Below are 18631 nucleotides of genomic sequence, written 5' to 3'. Positions count from 1 at the left end.
GAGGTCAGGTGGTGGTCAGGAAGGGCCAGGTGAGGTCAGGTGGTGGTCAGGAAGGGCCAGGTGAGGTCAGATGGTGGTCAGGAAGGGCCACGTGAGGTCAGGTGGTGGTCAGGAAGGGCCAGGTGAGGTCAGGTGGTGGTCAGGAAGGGCCAGGTGAGGTCAGGAGGGGGGCAGGAAGGGCCAGGTGAGGTCAGGGGGTGGTCAGGAAGGGCCAGGTGAGGTCAGGAAGTGGTCAGGAAGGGCCAGGTGAGGTCAGGTGAGGTCAGGAAGGGCCAGGTGAGGTCAGATGGTGGTCAGGAAGGGCCAGGTGAGGTCAGGAGGTGGTCAGGAAGGGCCAGGTGAGGTCAGGAGGTGGTCAGGAAGGGCCAGGTGAGGTCAGGTGGTGGTCAGGAAGGGCCAGGTGAGGTCAGGTGGTGGTCAGGAAGGGCCAGGTGAGGTCAGGTGGTGGTCAGGAAGGGCCAGGTGAGGTCAGGGGGTGGTCAGGAAGGGCCAAGTGAGGTCAGGTGGTGGTCAGGAAGGGCCAGGTGAGGTCAGGGGGTGGTCAGGAAGGGCCAGGTGAGGTCAGGGGTTGGTCAGGAGGGGCCAGGTGAGGTCAGGTGGGGGTCAGGAAGGGCCAGGTGAGGTCAGGAAGTGGTCAGGAAGGGCCAGGTGAGGTCAGGAAGGGCCAGGTGAGGTCAGATGGTGGTCAGGAAGGGCCAGGTGAGGTCAGGGGTTGGTCAGGAAGGGCCAGGTGAGGTCAGGGGGTGGTCAGGAAGGGCCAGGGGGTTGGTCAGGTATATATATATATATATATATATATATATATATATAACACCCTAATGTTTTCCAAAACGTGATTTCATTATTAAGATGACAAAAAAAAATTGGCCTACAAAGATGGGAAAATGGTTTATAATAGGGACCTATGCTAGACTATGGTTGTAACGGGTCGTTAGCATGAACAGCCAATCAGGGCTTGACAACATGCAGTATAGAGTAAAAAAGGATTGGTTAATTGGGGCGACGGGCAATTCGACAGTTGAAGCATAGAAATGCAGTCTAGTGTTAGAAAGAGGGACTTTAGCTGTACGTACAGATGGTAAGCTGTTCATCTTTTGAGCACGACGGTACGACCCCCTTGAGCACGACGGTATACGACCCCCTTGAGCACGACGGTATACGACCCCCTTGAGCACGACGGTACGACCCCTTGAGCACGACGGTGTACGATTCTTGAGCAAGACCCTTCTTCTCATGGGTCGTCCCGTCGTGCACCAGGGTCGTATACCGTCGTGCTCCAGGGTCGTATACAGTCGTGTTCCAGGGTCGTATACCGTCTTGCTCCAGGGTCGTATACCGTCGTGCTCAAAGGGTCGTATACCGTCGTGATCAAGGGTCGTATACCGTCGTGCTCAAGGGGTCGTATACCGTCGTGCTCAAGGGGTCGTATACCGTCGTGTTCCAGGGTCGTATACCGTCGTGCTCAAGGGGTCGTATACCGTCGTGTTCCAGGGTCGTATACCGTCTTGCTCCAGGGTTGTATACCGTCGTGCTCAAGGGGTCGTATACCATCGTGCTCAAGGGGTCGTATACCGTCGTGCTCCAGGGTCGTATACCGTCGTGCTCAAGGGGTCGTATACCGTCGCGCTCCAGGGTCGTATACCGTCGTGCTCAAGGGGTCGTATACCGTCGTGCTCAAGGGGTCGTATACCGTCGCGCTCAAGGGGTCGTATACCGTCGCGCTCAAGGGGTCGTATACCGTCGTGCTCAAGGGGTCGTATACCGTCGTGCTCAAGGGGTCGTATACCGTCGTGCTCAAGGGGTCGTATACCGTCGCGCTCTAGGGGTCGTATACCGTCGCGTTCTAGGGGTCGTATACCGTCGCGTTCAAGGGGTCGTACCGTCGCGTTTTAAAAACGCAGAACTCTGTTTAACTAATAATTGTTTACAGTAAGTATTGACCACTTTAATTTACATGCAAAGACGCAGAGAGTAAATAGACTGTCTATCAACAAGCGACATGCAGGAAATAACTAATAGATATATATTTATATATTTAAAAGGGAGATATATATATTTTTTTTTTAATTACTGGCTATTGTTAATTTGTTTTCCACTTTTATTTTTTTTTTTTTTTTACCTCCGTTCGCGAACTGCATCAAGGGCAAATCTGCTGATGAAAAATATTGCTTTAGTGGGTTTTTGAGGATCTGGTGTGGTGTGTGTGTGTGTAGTGTGACATGACTTCTTGTGGCGATTGTACATGGTGGGTGGGTGTGTGTGTGTGTGTGTGTGTGTGTGTGTGTGTGTGTGTGTGTGTGTGTATGTGTGTGTATGTGTGTGTGTGTGTGTGTGTATATACGTGTGTGTGTGTGTATATATATATATGTGTGTGTGTGTGTGTGTGTGTTTGTGTGTGTGTGTGTGTATACGTGTGTGTGTGTGTGTGTGTGTGTGTAGTGTGACATGACTTTTTGTGGCGATTGTACAAGGTGGATGGGAGCTGCGGGTGTGTGTGTGTGGGTTCAGCAAGGCATAAACCTCTTCGATGTTGACGTTTTTTAACAAGAAAATCCGGATTTGGACGAAGGCTAGAGACAAGAACATTGTGTGTTGATGTATGGATGAGTTTGCTTGATACTAAAAAAAGAAATAATCCAGATTAGTTTGCTAGATTTGAATACAAAAACGGATTACTTTGGCTAATATAGATGAGGATTAATTTGATTGATATAAAAATATCTGGGGGTTGAGTTTGATTGATATAAAAATATCTGGGGGTTGAGTTTGATATAAAAATATCTGGGGGTTGAGTTTGATTGACATAAAAATATCTGGGGGTTGAGTTTGATTGATATAAAAATATCTGGGGGTTGAGTTTGATATAAAAATATCTGGGGGTTGAGTTTGATTGACATAAAAATATCTGGGGGTTGAGTTTGATTGACAAAAATATCTGGGGGTTGAGTTTGATATAAAAATATCTGGGGGTTGAGTTTGATTGACATAAAAATATCTGGGGGTTGAGTTTGATTGATATAAAAATATCTGGGGGTTGAGTTTGATTGATATAAAAATATCTGGGGGTTGAGTTTGATTGACATAAAAATATCTGGGGGTTGAGTTTGATTGATATAAAAATATCTGGGGGTTGAGTTTGACTGACAAAAATATCTGGGGGTTGAGTTTGATATAAAAATATCTGGGGGTTGAGTTTGATTGACATAAAAATATCTGGGGGTTGAGTTTGATTGATATAAAAATATCTGGGGGTTGAGTTTGATATAAAAATATCTGGGGGTTGAGTTTGATTAATATAAAAATATCTGGGGGTTGAGTTTGATTAATATAAAAATATCTGGGGGTTGAGTTTGATTAATATAAAAATATCTGGGGGTTGAGTTTGATATAAAAATATCTGGGGGTTGAGTTTGATTAATATAAAAATATCTGGGGGTTGAGTTTGATCGATATAAAAATATCTGGGGGTTGAGTTTGATTGATATAAAAATATCTGGGGGTTGAGTTTGATATACATACAATTGGAATAGTTTGGGATGGGATATGGGATGACGTGGCTGGATGAAGGCGAACAACACATGCCTTATGGGTTATACACACACACACACACACACACACACACACACACACACACACACACACACACACAGCCTTCCCTGTGGCTCCTCCCACCTCCACAGTCGCCACACCCACAGTGTGTATGCCCACACAGGCCCACACGGACCTTACCTCCACAGCTTGCACCTTCTCCCCCCCCCCACACACACTCCCCCTTATGCTTTACATGGTCAGCCACTCCCCACGTCCACGTACTGACACCCCACGCCACGTACTGACACTCCCCACATCCACGTACTGACACTCCCCACATCCACGTACTGACACTCCCCACGTCCACGTACTTACACTCCCCACGTCCACGTACTGACACTCCCCACGTCCACGTACTGACACTCCCCACGTCCACGTACTGACACTCCCCACGTCCACGTACTGACACTCCCCACCTCCACGTACTGACACTCCCCAGGCGGGGAGTTGACCGTACCTCCACTTGAGTCCCCCAGGGGAGGTGACCGGGGTGGAGCCCCCGGCGAAGGCGGGGTCGTGGCTGACGGTACGCTGACGCCAGAGGTGCTCTAGCGACCTGTTGACCATGGTCAGGTCCACGGTGTAGGCCCGGATCAGCTCCTTCAGGTGGTAGTACTCCTGTAGAAGGAGGAGGAGGAATTAATGGACTCCTGTAGAAGGAGGAGGAGGGATTAATGGACTCCTGTAGAAGGAGGAGGAGGAATTAATGGGCTCCTGTAGAAGGAGGAAGTGATTAATGGGCTCCTGTAGAAGGAGGAGGAGGAATTAATGGGCTCCTGTAGAAGGAGGAGGAGGGATTAATGGACTCCTGTATAAGGAGGAAGTGATTAATGGGCTCCTGTAGAAGGAGTAAGAGGGATTAATGGACTCCTGTAGAAGGAGTAAGAGGGATTAATGGACTCCTGTAGAAGGAGGGATTAATGGACTCCTGTAGAAGGAGGGATTAATGGACTCCTGTAGAAGGAGGAAGTGATTAATGGGCTCCTGTAGAAGGAGGAGGAGGGATTAATGGACTCCTGTAGAAGGAGTAAGAGGGATTAATGGACTCCTGTAGAAGGAGGAGGGATTAATGGACTCCTGTAGAAGGAGGGATTAATGGACTCCTGTAGAAGGAGGAAGTGATTAATGGGCTCCTGTAGAAGGAAGAGGAGGGATTAATGGACTCCTGTAGAAGGAGGAGGAGGGATTAATGGACTCCTGTAGAAGGAGGAGGAGGGATTAATGGACTCCTGTAGAAGGAGGAGGAGGGATTAATGGACTCCTGTAGAAGGAGGAGGAGGAATTGAGGAATAATGGACTCCTGTAGAAGGAGGGATTAATGGGCTCCTGTAGAAGGAGGAGGAGGGATTAATGGACTCCTGTAGAAGGAGGAAGGATTAATGGACTCCTGTAGAAGGAGGAGGAAGGATTAATGGACTCCTGTAGAAGGAGGAGGAGGAATTAATGGACTCCTGTAGAAGGAGGGATTAATGGGCTCCTGTAGAAGGAGGAGGAGGGATTAATGGACTCCTGCAGGAGGAGCAGGAGGGATTAATGGACTCCTGTAGAAGGAGCAGGAGGGATTAATGGACTCCTGCAGGAGGGATTAATGGACTCCTGTAGGAGGAAGAGGGATTAATGGGCTCCTGTAGAAGGAGGAGGAGGGATTAATGGACTCCTGTAGAAGGAGGAGGTTACTACGCTGGTACACACTCGCTCAGAACACAAGACAAAGAGTGGGAAGCTCCACGAGTGTGTTAACGAACTCGCCAAGCTTGTGAGAAGCTAAAGGGACCTACAGATTAACGAATAAAAACCCGACGAATTGACGAAATTAGTGAGAATAAGTGGACGAATGATCACGAATGGGTAGGTGGGGGGGGGGGGGGGCTGAAGTGCGTGGACCCAGAATAGTAGTCAGGGTGCGTTGGACGGTTTTGATGTGGGTTGGGTGAGTACAGTGCGTGATGTGGGGGTTCGAGTGCGTGGTGGGGGTGTATGGGGGTAGAATGCGTGGTGTGGGGGTGTAGTAGAGTGCGTGGTGGGGAGTGTATGGGGGTAGAGTGCGTGGTGTGGGGAGGTAGTAGAGTGCGTGGTAGGGGTGTATAGGGGTAGAGTGCGTGGTGGAGGTGTATGGGGGTAGTGCGTGGTGTGGGGGGTAGTAGAGTGCGTGATGTGGTGTGGGGCTAGTAAAGTGCGTGGTGGGGGTGTATGAGGGTAGAGTGCGTGGTATGAGGAACTAGTAGAGTGCGTGGTAGGGGTGTATGGGGGTAGAGTGCGTGGTGTGGGGGGGGTAGTAGAGTGCGTGGTATGGGGGGGGTAGAGGGCGTGCACCTGGTGTGTGTAGATAGTAGAGTGTGTGGTGGTGGTGGTGGTGGGAGTAGAGTGCGTGATGGCGGTGGTGGGACTAGAGTGCGTGTCACTGACCTTGGAGTGGTTATCTAAGAGCCAGCTTTTGTTCCTGAAGTCGCTATATAAATTGTTTCGCTGCCGCTCCAAGATCTTCATCATTCTCAGTAGCTCGAACTGGCTTCCCACAGCGAAATGACCCACCAGGGAGAGAACCATTGTTAGTGGGGTGGGCCCACACTGCCACCTGGCTGGGTCAAGGTCAGGTGGTGGGTCAGGTCAGGTGGTAGGGTATGGGTGGGGGTCAGGTCAGATGATAGGGTATGGGTAGGTCAGGTCAGGTGGTAAGGTATGGGTGGGTCAGGTCAGGTGGTAGGGTATGGGTGGGGGTCAGGTCAGGTGGTAGGGTATGGGTGGGGTCAGGTCAGGTGGTAGGGTATGGGTGGGGGTCAGGTCAGGTGGTAAGGTATGGCTGGGTCAGGTCAGGTGGTAGGGTATGGGTGTGGTCAGGTCAGGTGGTAAGGTATGGGTGGGGTCAGGTCAGGTGGTAGGGTATGGGTGGGGGTCAGGTCAGGTGATAGGGTATGGGTGGGGGTCAGGTCAGGTGATAGGGTATGGGTGGGTCAGGTCAGGTGGTAAGGTATGGGTGGGGTCAGGTCAGGTGGTAGGGTGTGGGTAGGGGTCAGGTCAGGTGGTAGGTAGGGGTCAGTCATTATGGGTGGGGTCAGGTCAGGTGGTAGGGTATGGGTGGGTCAGGTCAGGTGGTAGGGTATGGGTGGGGTCATGTCAGGTGGTAGGGTATGGGTGGGGGTCAGGGCAGGTGGTAAGGTATGGGTGGGTCAGGTCAGGTGGTAGGGTATGGGTGGGTCAGGTCAGGTGGTAGGGCGTGGCTGGGGTCAGGTCAGGTGGTAGGGCGTGGCTGGGGTCAGGTCAGGTGGTAGGGCGTGGCTGGGGTCAGGTCAGGTGGTAGGGCGTGGCTGGGGTCATGTCAGGTGGTAGATATGGCTGGCCAGGTCATGTGTGCGGAAGAAGCGTCACCCCAGAGAGGCATGTGTGTGTGGAAGAAGCGTCACCCCAGAGAGGCATGTGTGTGTGTGGAAGACGCGTCACCCCAGAGAGGCAGGTGGCCCATGCCACCTCCCTCAGAGCCAACTGTCCCTCCCTTCCCCCAACACCACCCCCAGAGAGGCAGGTGGCCTATTCCACCTCCCTCACAGCCAGCTGTCCCTCCCTCCCACCACACACCCCCAGAGAGGCAGGTGGTCCATTCCACCTCACTCAGAGCCAACTGTCCCTTCCCCCAACACCACACCCCCCAGAGAGGCAGGTGGCCTATTCCACCTCACTCAGAGCCAACTGTCCCTCCCTCCCACCACACCACACCCCCAGAGAGGCAGGTGGCCCATTCCACCTCACTCAGAGCCAACTGTCCCTCCCTTCCCCCAACACCACCCCCAGAGAGGCAGGTGGCCTATTCCACCTCCCTCAGAGCCAGCTGTCCCTCCCCACCACCACACACCCCCAGAGAGGCAGGTGGCCCATGCCACCTCACTCAGAGCCAGCTGTCCCTTCCCCCAACACCACCCCCAGAGAGGCAGGTGGCCCATTCCACCTCACTCAGAGCCAGCTGTCCGCTCCCTCCCCCACCCCACCACACCCCCAGAGAGGCAGGTGGCCCATTCCACCTCACTCAGAGCCAACTGTCCCTCCCCAACCACCCAACACCATACCCCCAGAGAGGCAGGTGGCCCATTCCACCTCACTCAGAGCCAGCTGTCCGCTCCCTCCCCCACCCCACCACACCCCCAGAGAGGCAGGTGGCCCATCCCACCTCACTCAGAGCCAGCTGTCCCTTCCCCCCCAACACCACACCCCCAGAGAAAGGATCGATCCAAGAACAAGAGAAACAAACACACACACACACTCACCATCATCCTCTTGCCCGCTGTTCATGTGGTCCAGCTGCTGCTCCAGCTGTTCCACGCTCTGCTGCAACACGTCCACAGACCACTGGATCGTGTCTCTGGTCGAGGGGTTGGTCGACGGGGTTGGACGAGGGGTTAGAGGTGGACGAGAGGTTAGTAGAGAGGTCGAGGTGGAGTGGGGTTGGGTGTGTGTGGAGGGGGGATGGTTTATATGGGGAGGAGGAAAGGGGGGGGGGGGGAAGAGGGTCGTCTCTGGGATGGGTGGGTGGGGGGTTTTCATGGGGGGAGGGGGGTCTCTGGGATGGGTGGGTGGGGGGTTTTCATGGGGGGATGGGGTCTCTGGGATGGGTGGGTGGGGGTTGGTTGGGGTCTCTGGGATGGGTGGGTGGGGGTTTTCGTAGGGGGTTGGTTGGGGGGTTGGAATGGGTGGGTGGGGGTTTTCGTAGGGGGTTGGGTGGGGGTTTTCATGGGTGGGTGGGGGCTTTCGTGGGTGGGTTGGGATGGGTGGGTGGGGAGTTTTCGTGGGTGGGTTGGGATGGGTGGGTGGGGGCTTTCGTGGGTGGGTTGGAATGGGTGGGTAGGGGGTTTTCGTGGGTGGTTGGGATGGGTGGGTAGGGGGCTTTCGTGGGTGGGTTGGGATGGGTGGGTGGGGAGTTTTCGTGGGTGGGTTGGGATGGGTGGGTGGGGGTTTTCGTGGGTGGGTTGGTATGGTTGGGTGGGGGTTTTCGTGGGTGGGTTGGAATGGGTGGGTAGGAGGTTTTCGTGGGGGGGGAGATGGTCTCTGGGATGGGTGGGTAGGGGTTTTCGTGGGGGAAAGGGGGGGTGGGTTGTTGGGGTTGGAATGGTGGGGAAGGGGTGTGGGGGTTTTCGTGAGGGAAATGGGGAAGTTAGGGAAATAGTTCTGGGAAATAAATCTTATTTCTATATTAGATATCGGGATCAGAATAAATTGAAGCACTTCGAAATAAACAGAAGAAATCGGAGGATTGAAGAGAGGGAATAAATAGATTCAGTTTATTCATAGACTCGGGGAATTATCCGTTATCGTAAATATTATCTATCGTAATTATGAGAGATTAGTGGTAGATTGTGATAATTATTGTGGTCAATGGCATTAAGATCCTTGCTAGTTTGAATTTATTCGAAATTAAATTGATTTGCAAGACCAGAGCCTATTTCTCAAGAGAAAAAATTTGAGCACGACGGTACGACCCCTTGAGTGCGAGGGTACGACCCCCTGAGCACGACTGTACGACCCTTGAGCACGATGGTACGACCCCCTGAGCACGACGGTATGGCCCTTGAACACGACGGTACGACCCCCTGAGCACGACGGTACGACCCCCTTGAGCACGAAGGTACGACCCCCTTGAGCACGAAGGTACGACCCCTTGAGCACGACAGTACGACCCCTTGACCACGACGGTACGACCCATGGCTATGGTGGCATGGCCCTCAAAGGCGTATCATACCTATATCGTGTCGTCGTGCTCAAGGGTCGTACCGCCGTGCTCAAGGGTCGTACTGTCGTGTTCAAGGGTCGTACCGTCGTGTTCAAGGGGTCGTACTGTCGTGCTCAGAGATCGTGCCGTCGTGCTCAGGGGTCGTACCGTCGCGCTCAAGGGGTCCTACCGTCGTGTTCAAGGGGTCGTACCATCGTGTTCGAGGGTCGTACCGTCGTGCTCAAGGGTCGTACCCTCGCACTCAAGGGGTCGTACCCTCGCACTCAAGGGTCGTACCCTCGCACTCAAGGGTCGTACCCTCGCACTCAAGGGTCGTACCCTCGCACTCAAGGGTCGTACCCTCGCACTCAAGGGTCGTACCCTCACACTCAAGGGGTCGTACCCTCGCACTCAAGGGGGTTTAACTCTGTTCTACCTCTATATTAACTTAAGTTACACTTAAGTTATTCTTATCTATAAGTCACAGTTAAGCATAGAAATGCATAGATGAAATAAACAAGCGAAGATCATGTATTAGAAATTCTAATCGTGAATAGAAGTTAGAAAGTTAGAAGTAAGATAGACGCCAGGTTAAATTTTTTTTTAGATATAGAATGAACTATTATTTACTTGATAAAAGTCGTCTTATAATGTTAATTTTCACAGGCATTCTATGGTGATAGATGTTAATCTATGGTGATAGATGGTAATCTATGGTGATACATGTTTATAGCAAAGTATTAATTCATACTAACACATTGTCTTTCGTCTTAAATTTTTGATAAATTTTTAAAATTTTGTCTTTAATCACGAATGATATTTCCTTAAAAAAATTGTTTTTCTTTAGATAAATGATACAGAATCATTGATATGGAAATTCATTTATTAGATAAGGTTTTTAATTAAAATTTATTTATTAAGTAAAAAAAATTTCCCCAAATTTATAATTTTAAGATTAGGTTATTGAACAAATTAATTATGTCATATATATACTTTTGAGTTATGTCAATAGCTGATTTAATATCACTTATGGTTTATTGAATTAATTAATCAAAAAAAAATACTCAAAAGTCATTTACAAATGTCGTTATCTTTGACATTTAATGAATAAATGTTGGAGACATCTGGCAACCGTGCCAGAGAGTTGCCAGCGGCTACCAAGTATCTAGTGCCAAAATCTATTTAAAAAAAGAAAAGGCAGACACACTCTATTAGTGCAAACATGCTCCAATGCATTTTAGCCTACATTAATTTGCATCATGCAAACAGATCTTGTTTGTAAAAGCATTACGAATTTACTCCATTGATAGATATCAAATTCATAATTGGCTTGTGGAATTATATTTCGCTCGTGTTTCGTTTTTATATTCGTTCAGTGGCCATCCTTGGTACAGGGACTGTTGTGCACTTAATATATTCTCATTTTGTTACTTCTTTACTTTGTACGTATGTCGTATATGCTAATGAGCACGAGGGGCAATGATACAGTGATAAGTTCCCAAGTGCACTTTCGTGCAATGATCACATCTTTAGGGTGTTTTGGCTACGTCTCTTCCTTATATATGAACTAATTGTTCTACGTCTTCTATTTCCTTCTTGTGTCTCCCCTGATTATGTGATCATTACACGAAAGTGCACTTGGGAACTTATCGTGTTTCATTTTCCTTCGTGGTTTCTTAAATGCGAAATTTGGAATGAGGGTTTAAAGAAATCTATTGTATGATATTCTATCATTACAGAAATGTGGAAGTTAAAATTTCCCTTTAAATTAGTATGTATATATATATATATATATATATATATATATATATATATATATATATATATATATATATATATATTATATATATATATATATATATATATATATATATATATATATATATATATATATATCGCACTTCAGTAGGAGTTCATAAAATGTCATTTAACATGTAATTTTTCTATACATGTGGCACGACATGTTTCTTGAAGACAATCCACCTCATTAGGTACCAGTACTTATTAAAAAAGTTAATTCAAATCGACTAGGACAGATACACATATAGCCACACACACACACAAATACACGAGGCAGGACAGGCGGAAGCCACAGTCATAGGGGCGTAACACACACACCTACACATAGGGGCGTCACACACATACACAGACACGTTGCATCTAGCCATCTAAAGGCATTTGATGTTCATACACTATACACTACTGTAGGACAATACACTTCAGAGACTAATGACTAAAGGCATATATAGCTTAATGTAGGCGCATACCATAAGCCGGCTACAGTAGGTGAGAAAAAATACAGCTATTGTATGTGTACTTAAGGTAAAACTGACGCTTCTGGTCCATTTCAGATCTAAATTCCATTTTTTCCCCGTGTATTGTATTGCACTCTTTTGGTATATTTTCTATGATATGCCGTATTTGTATACGGGTTATATCTTAGTACTAAGATATGCTCTATGTGTATACTGGTTATATATCCGATAAGATATAAGTTTATATGGGTTATATCTAAGATATACTTTGGAAAGACTTAACTTTTGCTGTGCACATGTGTGTGTGTGTGTCTCTCTTTCTCACACAGAGCATCTGCAACCCAGCAAAGCTTTCCCCCCCCGAGACTAAAGCTTGCTTCAAGCTTATCAACACATCACTAAAGCTTCAAGCTTATGAACACATCTGTAAAGCTTCAAGCTTATACACCCAACTCAGGTGTCCGATGACCTTATGAGAGAGTTTCTGGCCCCCATCTACCAGTGAGTGTGAGTGTGGGTGGGTGTAGGTGGGTGTGGCTAGCTGTCAAGCTTGCTTGAGCGGGTGTACTTTGCGGCTCAAGGACTGGGGTGGGTGGGGAGGGATAGTAGAAAAGTTAACTCACAAGTCCTTACTGGTCAAACAACGCCAAACCATGTAGAGTTGTTCCAAAGTCGTCCTTTTGCGAGAAAAAACCCCCACTTGTGTAAACATATGTCTCTCTAGAGGGATTAATATATAAATATATATATCTATATATCTTGAGGGAAGGAGGAAGGGATTAAATTCGATGAAAGGGGATTACAGAAGGCTATGAATTGCATTGTAAACATTAAGAGATGCTATGTTATGTTATAAGGTATCGTATTCTACAGGTTTGTAAATGGAGACGAGTATACTTCAAGCATAAGGAGATAGGAAGCCATATATATATATATATATATATATATATATATATATATATATATATATATATATATAATATATATATATATATAATATATATATATATATATATATATATATATATATATATATATATATATATATATATATATATATATATACACGATACTACATAGAGCTAGAGAAGAGAGTGGGAAGGAAGGAAGCTAACGTTGTGAGTGATCATTCTGAGGTCATTCATGAAAGGTGAAGGAAGGAATGAAATGAAAGAAGGAATGAAATGAAGGAAGGAAGGAATGAAATGAAGGAAGGAATGAAATGAAAGAAGGAATGAAATGAAGGAAGGAATGAAATGAAAGAAGGAATGAAAAAATGAAGGAAGTGTTCTCACCTGTAGCGCAGTTCTTGTTCCAGCTCCTTCTCGAGCCGGGCCATCTCTTCCTTCTTGGCTGCCTGGGTCCTCCCTAACCTGCTCCCTCTCTCCCCATCTCTGGCCCCAACCTCCGACTCCGTTTCCCACACTCTCCTCCTGCCGGAGGGGTCGTCGGCCGTCGGGCTGTCGACGCCCTCGGCCGACGCCCGCCCAAGCCCGCTGTCCGTGTTCCTCCCCTCGCGATCCTTCGGCAGGCTCTCGTCCACCCTCCTATCTATGTCTCTGCTTCCTTTGTTCCTTGGCTTATCTCTCGCATTCAGGCTTCCGTTGACCACTTTGCTCCTGCGGTTGAGGAGGACAGGGAGGTCGGGGGCTTGCCTCGGCCCGTCGGTGGTGGGGGGCGCCGTTGCTCTGTTCTTCGACTTGAGGTCGGCGGCGTCTTCGAGGTCTGCTGCGCCTCCTTCGTCCCCACCGTCAGGAGCCTCGCTCTTGCTGGGGCTCGTGCTACGACCTTCCTCGCCAGTGGACATGGTAGTCTGACCAGGTCCCGCCTCACAGTTTCATCTTCCTCTGAAAGCAAGACGAGGACTAAAGATGTAAACAAATGAATCCAGCAGCACGAGGACTATCTCTCTCTGTCTGTCTGTCTGTCTGTCTGTCTGTCTCTCTCTCTCTCTCTCTCTCTCTCTCTCTCTCTCTCTCTCTCTCTCTCTCTCTCTCTCTCTCTCTCTCTCTCTCTCTCTCTCCAGGTTGCTGGTTTGCGAGTCCACAAACATAACAATCTCGCCCTCTCACACGGATAGCCAGACAACACATAGCGCACACATGACCCCCTTCTTCGTCAAACTTTACTTTCCTTCCCCCCCTGCGGTTGGCGCTGCGCGTTTAAGCCCTGCCCCCCCTTTTTTTTTGAGGGGAAGGGCAGAATCCAATCGTTAAGTTCTCTTACGTCCTGCGTCTGTCCATCTGTTGGGTATTACGTGAGGTTTGGCTTTAGAAAAATGGTTTCGTGTTGACGCATCGACCCATACAACCACTTCTATATCCGTGCTATATAGGGTTAATTCCTTCTATAGCGCTCTTTCAGTCCACCTCATTTATATGTTATTGTAGGTCACTGTTATCACAGAATAACTTTGCCTTTTGTTGATGATGTCGGCCTGGAGAGAGGTGGGTGGTTAGGGAGGAGGAGATGAAAAAGGGGGGAAAGAGTTAAAGAGGAGTGAAAAGAGGCTTTGAGAAGGGGAGAGAGAGAGAGAGAGAGAGAGAGAGAGAGAGAGAGAGAGAGAGAGAGAGAGAGAGAGAGAGAGAATGGGGGAAGTGAGAGGGATGTAAGGAGAGATTAGAGAGAGAGAGAGAGAGAGAGAGAGAGAGAGAGAGAGAGAGAGAGAGAGAGAGAGAGAATGGGGGAAGTGAGAGAGATGTAAGGAGAGATTAGAGAGAGAGAGAGAGAGAGAGAGAGAGAGAGAGAGAGAGAGAGAGAGAGAGAGAGAGACCCCTGGAACCCACCTCTGGGGAGTGACACATTTCTTGGAACTCCCAGGGCAAGAAAGAAGGAGGGGAATGGGGAAGGAGGGGCATGTATGTATTGATCTTTCAGCTCCCAGAGGTTTCGTGTCAGGTCAGAATTATTACAGTCACGAAGGAGGGAAGGGTCGGGTCTGGGGGGGTCATTACCGGCAGTGTGTGTGTGTGTGTGTGTGTGTGTGTGTGTGTGTGTGTGTGTGTGTGTGTGTGTTTGGCCTTTGATGTAATCAACTCGACCCTCCATGTCTCTCGTGTGGTGGAGAGGAATCGATTTTGAATCCCTCACCCTGCCCACGTCGCCCCCCACCCACCACACCACACTAGAAAGGGTTTTCTGGAGGCGGAAAAAGAAAAAAGAAGAGAGAGAAATCGAAGCTCATCTGTTTCGACCTTTGTTTATGAAGCGAGTCAAAGGCAAACGCCCGAAGGCCACTTTCTGAGCCGTGAATTGCCTAAGAAAGTCGTAAGTGTTCTTAGAACACAGGACAGGACACGGGACAGGACACTTGGAAAGGATCACGTCCCAGACATCCTAAAGGATTCTAAGAAGGATTTGATACTAAACGAATTCCCAAACATCTTCTTAGTAGACCCTGATGCTGAAGGACTCTTGGATCGATTCGAAGGAGTTTTCAATATCCTTTTCAGCTGGTTAAGGGGTCGTACCGTCGTGGTCAAGGGGTCGTACCGTTGTGGTCAAGGGTCGTATCGTCGTGGTCAAGGGGTCGTACCGTCGTGCTCAAGGGGTCGTACCGTCGTGCTCGAGGGAGGATTAGAAAATGCTGTGCACATCCAGCCAAGGCCAGCCATGGCTATATATTTTACATCATTAATTACTACGGCCTTTGACACCCTGACTGGTGCAGCGATCATTAATTACCCAACCAGGGGTGATGGTAGTTTGTGGGGGGGGGGGGTGGAGCGAAAACAAGGTTATCCATATATTGATAATATCAAGGTCACGTAAGACAAATTATAATTAATTTTTTTTTTTTTTTTAATTACTTGATCGCCGTTTTCCGCATCGGCGAGGTAGCGCCTGGAACGGATTTCTTCCGTTCCGTGGCGCCCAAGTTGAAAATATACAAAGTCGGATAGGGAGGGTTTCCAACCCCCCCGTCCCCCTTTGAAAAGCCTTTTGCGACACGTAGGGATTAAGGAAGTACAATTCTTTCTCTCCCTGTCTTAGTAATAATAATAATGATAATGATAACTGAGTGTGAATGAATGTGGCCTTTTTTTTTTTGTCTTTTTCTAGCCATACCTCGCGGGGGGAGGGGGTTGCTCTTTCATGTGTGGCAGGGGTGGCGACGGGAATAGATGAAGGCAGCAAGTATGAATATGTACATGTGTATATATATGTATATGTCTGTGTATGTATATGTATGTATACGTTGAGATGTATAGGCATGTATATGTGTGTGTGTGTGTGTGTGTGTGTGGGCGTTTATGTATATACATGTGTATGTGGGTGGGTTGGGCCATTCTTTCGTCAGTTTCCTTGCGCTACCTCGCTAACGCGGGAGACGGCGATTAAGTATAATAATAAAAAAATAATCTAATTGTAATCACATTATTATTATCATATTACCATCACTTATTATTATCATGAATTATTATTATCATTGTTATAATTATTATTATTATTATTATTATTATTATTATTATTATCATTATTATTACTATTTAGGGAATTCGAGAGAGAAACTGTAAAAGCTGGTGACTTGGATGATTTCTTTGCCAACTTTAGAGTTTTATCCATGAAAGATCAAGGCTACTTTTACTTGGATCCAGTAGAACATATCTTCTCAAACTCATCATCAATAAACTCTGGACTGCAAATATGTAATGCCCTAAGGAACATAGATTGGAATGAGGATAATTTAACTCTGTCATGTTATGATGAGTGATAATGGATATATGAGCATACATTGGTAGGTTTTCTGTATATGCTAAACTTAAAACTTGTTTCCTTGCCTATGGATCATGCAATCTAAAAATGATAACATATCATTATTTTCAACTTTTAGAACAGAATAGCTGGAAGGTACTAAATTGTTAAGTAAGGGGAGAAATGTTGGTAAATTTTCATTTGTTGGCCAAATACAAAGAACATCATCTACATACCTAAACCAAATTGCATTAGAAGGTAAGATATCCTTTAGTAACTTTGTTGCAAAAGGATATCTTACCTTCTAATGCAATTTGGTTTAGGTATATAGATGATGTTCTTTGTGTTTGGCCAACAAATGAAAATTTACCAACATTTCTCCTTTTACTTAACAATTTAGTACCTTCCAGCAATTCTATTGTAAAAGTTGAAAATAATGATATGTTATCATTTTTAGATTGCATGATCCATAGGCAAGGAAACAAGTTTAAGGTTAGCAAGTACAGAAAACCTACTAATGTATGCTCATATACCCATTATCACTCATTTCAACATGACAGAATTAAATTATCATCATTCCAGTCTATGTTCCTTAAGGCATTACATATTGCAGTCCAGAGTTTATTGATGATGAGTTTGAGAAGATATGTTCTATTGGATCCAAGTAAAAGTACCCTAGATCTTTCATATATAAATCTCTTAAGTTGACAAAGAAATCATTTTATAAAGTTAAACCCAAACCTTCCCTTGACACCAAGAACCTTTTAGTTCTCCCCTTTACTAATACTTTTACACTACTTCCCATGTTACTTAAATCCTATAAAGTAAATGTTGATCTCAGCAACAATACAATAAAGAATATCTTAATCAGAAATTCACCAAAAACGTCTGAGGGATGGATTTATAGAGTACCCTGTAGTAATTGTAATATGTTTTATGTTGGCCAGACTGGTAAGGATCTTTCTGTTAGACTTAAGCAACGTAAATATAGTATAAGAACGGGACAAGAATCAAATGCCTTGTTAAATCACGTTAAAAACTATGATCATTGTTTTGACTGGAGTAATGCCATCTCAGTTAACTCTTAATTCATGTACCAAGAGAAATATAATTGAATCTTCTGTTATGAAATAAAAAGAGAATTGTAACATTAATATTAGTGAAGATTTTTACAAATTAGACAGCTTAATTGTTGATTAAATTTGTAAAGTTCTAATTGTCCAAATAATGAATTTATGATCTGCATGTTGCCAGACTTGAACGCACCTAACCTACATTTGAGTAGTCACTTGTTTACCAAATGGCGTCCTAGCTACGTCTCTTCGTTGTATATCAACTGACTGTTATATTTCTCTCTTGTCTCTCCCCTGATGATGTGATTATGACACGAAAGTGCACTTGGGAACTTATCGTGTTTTATTTCCCCCCTGGACTCATAGGAATATACTTGTCACGCGCTCAATTGTGATCCTTTCCAATATATATATATATATATATATATATATATATATATATATATATATATATATATTTATTTTTTATTTTTTTTTCTTTCAAACTATTCGCCATTTCCCGCATTAGCGGGGTAGCGTTAAGAACAGAGGACTGGGCCTTTGAGGGAATACCCTCACTTGGCCCAATTCTCTGTTCCTTCTTTTGGAAAATTAGAAAAAAAAAAAAAAAAATATATATATATATATATATATATATATATATATATATATATATATATATATATATATATATATATAGAAGACTTGGATGGGAATATTGTTTCAATTAGAAATTGTTGAATTTATACTGAAACAAGCCTATTCATATATATATATATATATATATATATATATATATATATATATATATATATATATATATACTTGTTTCAGTATAAATTCAACAATTTCTAATTGAAACAATATTCCCATCCAAGTCTTCTACGTTCTTGTTAGTTATTTTGATACATTAGTCCCATAATTCATTCTTTGGGACTTAAATACAAATTTATATCGCCATAAGAAACATTTATATCGTCCAAAAATTTTTAAAATTTCGAGTTGTGCATGACAGTCTGTTCATGCACACTGGTTTCATGGAGAACAATGTTCTTTCACAGTGTTCAAATTCCAATATCTCGAGCTTGTTATACCATAGAGGAAGACTGGAACAAGTTCAATTGGATGAGGGTAGTTAGCACGGCTGGGCCCCACTTACCTAACTTTTGACGTACATCTAACATAGCAGTTCGTCACCAGGTAATTTTAGTCGCCTTCTTTCACGATGCAGTGTAGAATTCATGCCACTCTTAACATTTCTTTCGTAGGATTGTGGAAATTTAGCGCTCTTGACAGTTGAACTTGTTAGATACGGGACGGATGCAGGGACGTGCAACACCCAC

General features: G+C 45.9%; 2 protein-coding genes across 2 annotated transcripts in view; one reads left to right on the top strand and one right to left on the bottom strand.

The window, feature by feature from the left end:
• LOC139757421 (uncharacterized) overlaps positions 1–18631 on the top strand; it is a 53233-nt gene that overhangs the window by 4440 nt on the left and 30162 nt on the right. The window lies entirely within an intron of this gene.
• The window catches only part of LOC139757459 (uncharacterized), a 25893-nt gene extending 7262 nt beyond the window's left edge, over positions 1–18631 (bottom strand). The window contains exons 1-7 of the mRNA XM_071677987.1: positions 18448–18631; positions 12837–13388; positions 12165–12218; positions 7785–7942; positions 5998–6188; positions 4049–4209; positions 2120–2149 (exon numbers count right to left, since the gene is read on the bottom strand). Of these exons, the coding sequence (XP_071534088.1) occupies positions 2120–2149; positions 4049–4209; positions 5998–6188; positions 7785–7942; positions 12165–12218; positions 12837–13348 (1106 nt within the window). The 5' untranslated portion in view covers positions 13349–13388; positions 18448–18631. The remainder of the gene's footprint in view (positions 1–2119; positions 2150–4048; positions 4210–5997; positions 6189–7784; positions 7943–12164; positions 12219–12836; positions 13389–18447) is intronic.

This window comes from Panulirus ornatus, chromosome 26 (genome assembly GCF_036320965.1).
Source record: "Panulirus ornatus isolate Po-2019 chromosome 26, ASM3632096v1, whole genome shotgun sequence".
NCBI lineage: Eukaryota > Metazoa > Arthropoda > Malacostraca > Decapoda > Palinuridae > Panulirus > Panulirus ornatus.
The sequence above is the reverse complement of the archived record's forward strand: the minus strand, read 5'-3'. Positions and strand labels throughout refer to the sequence as shown.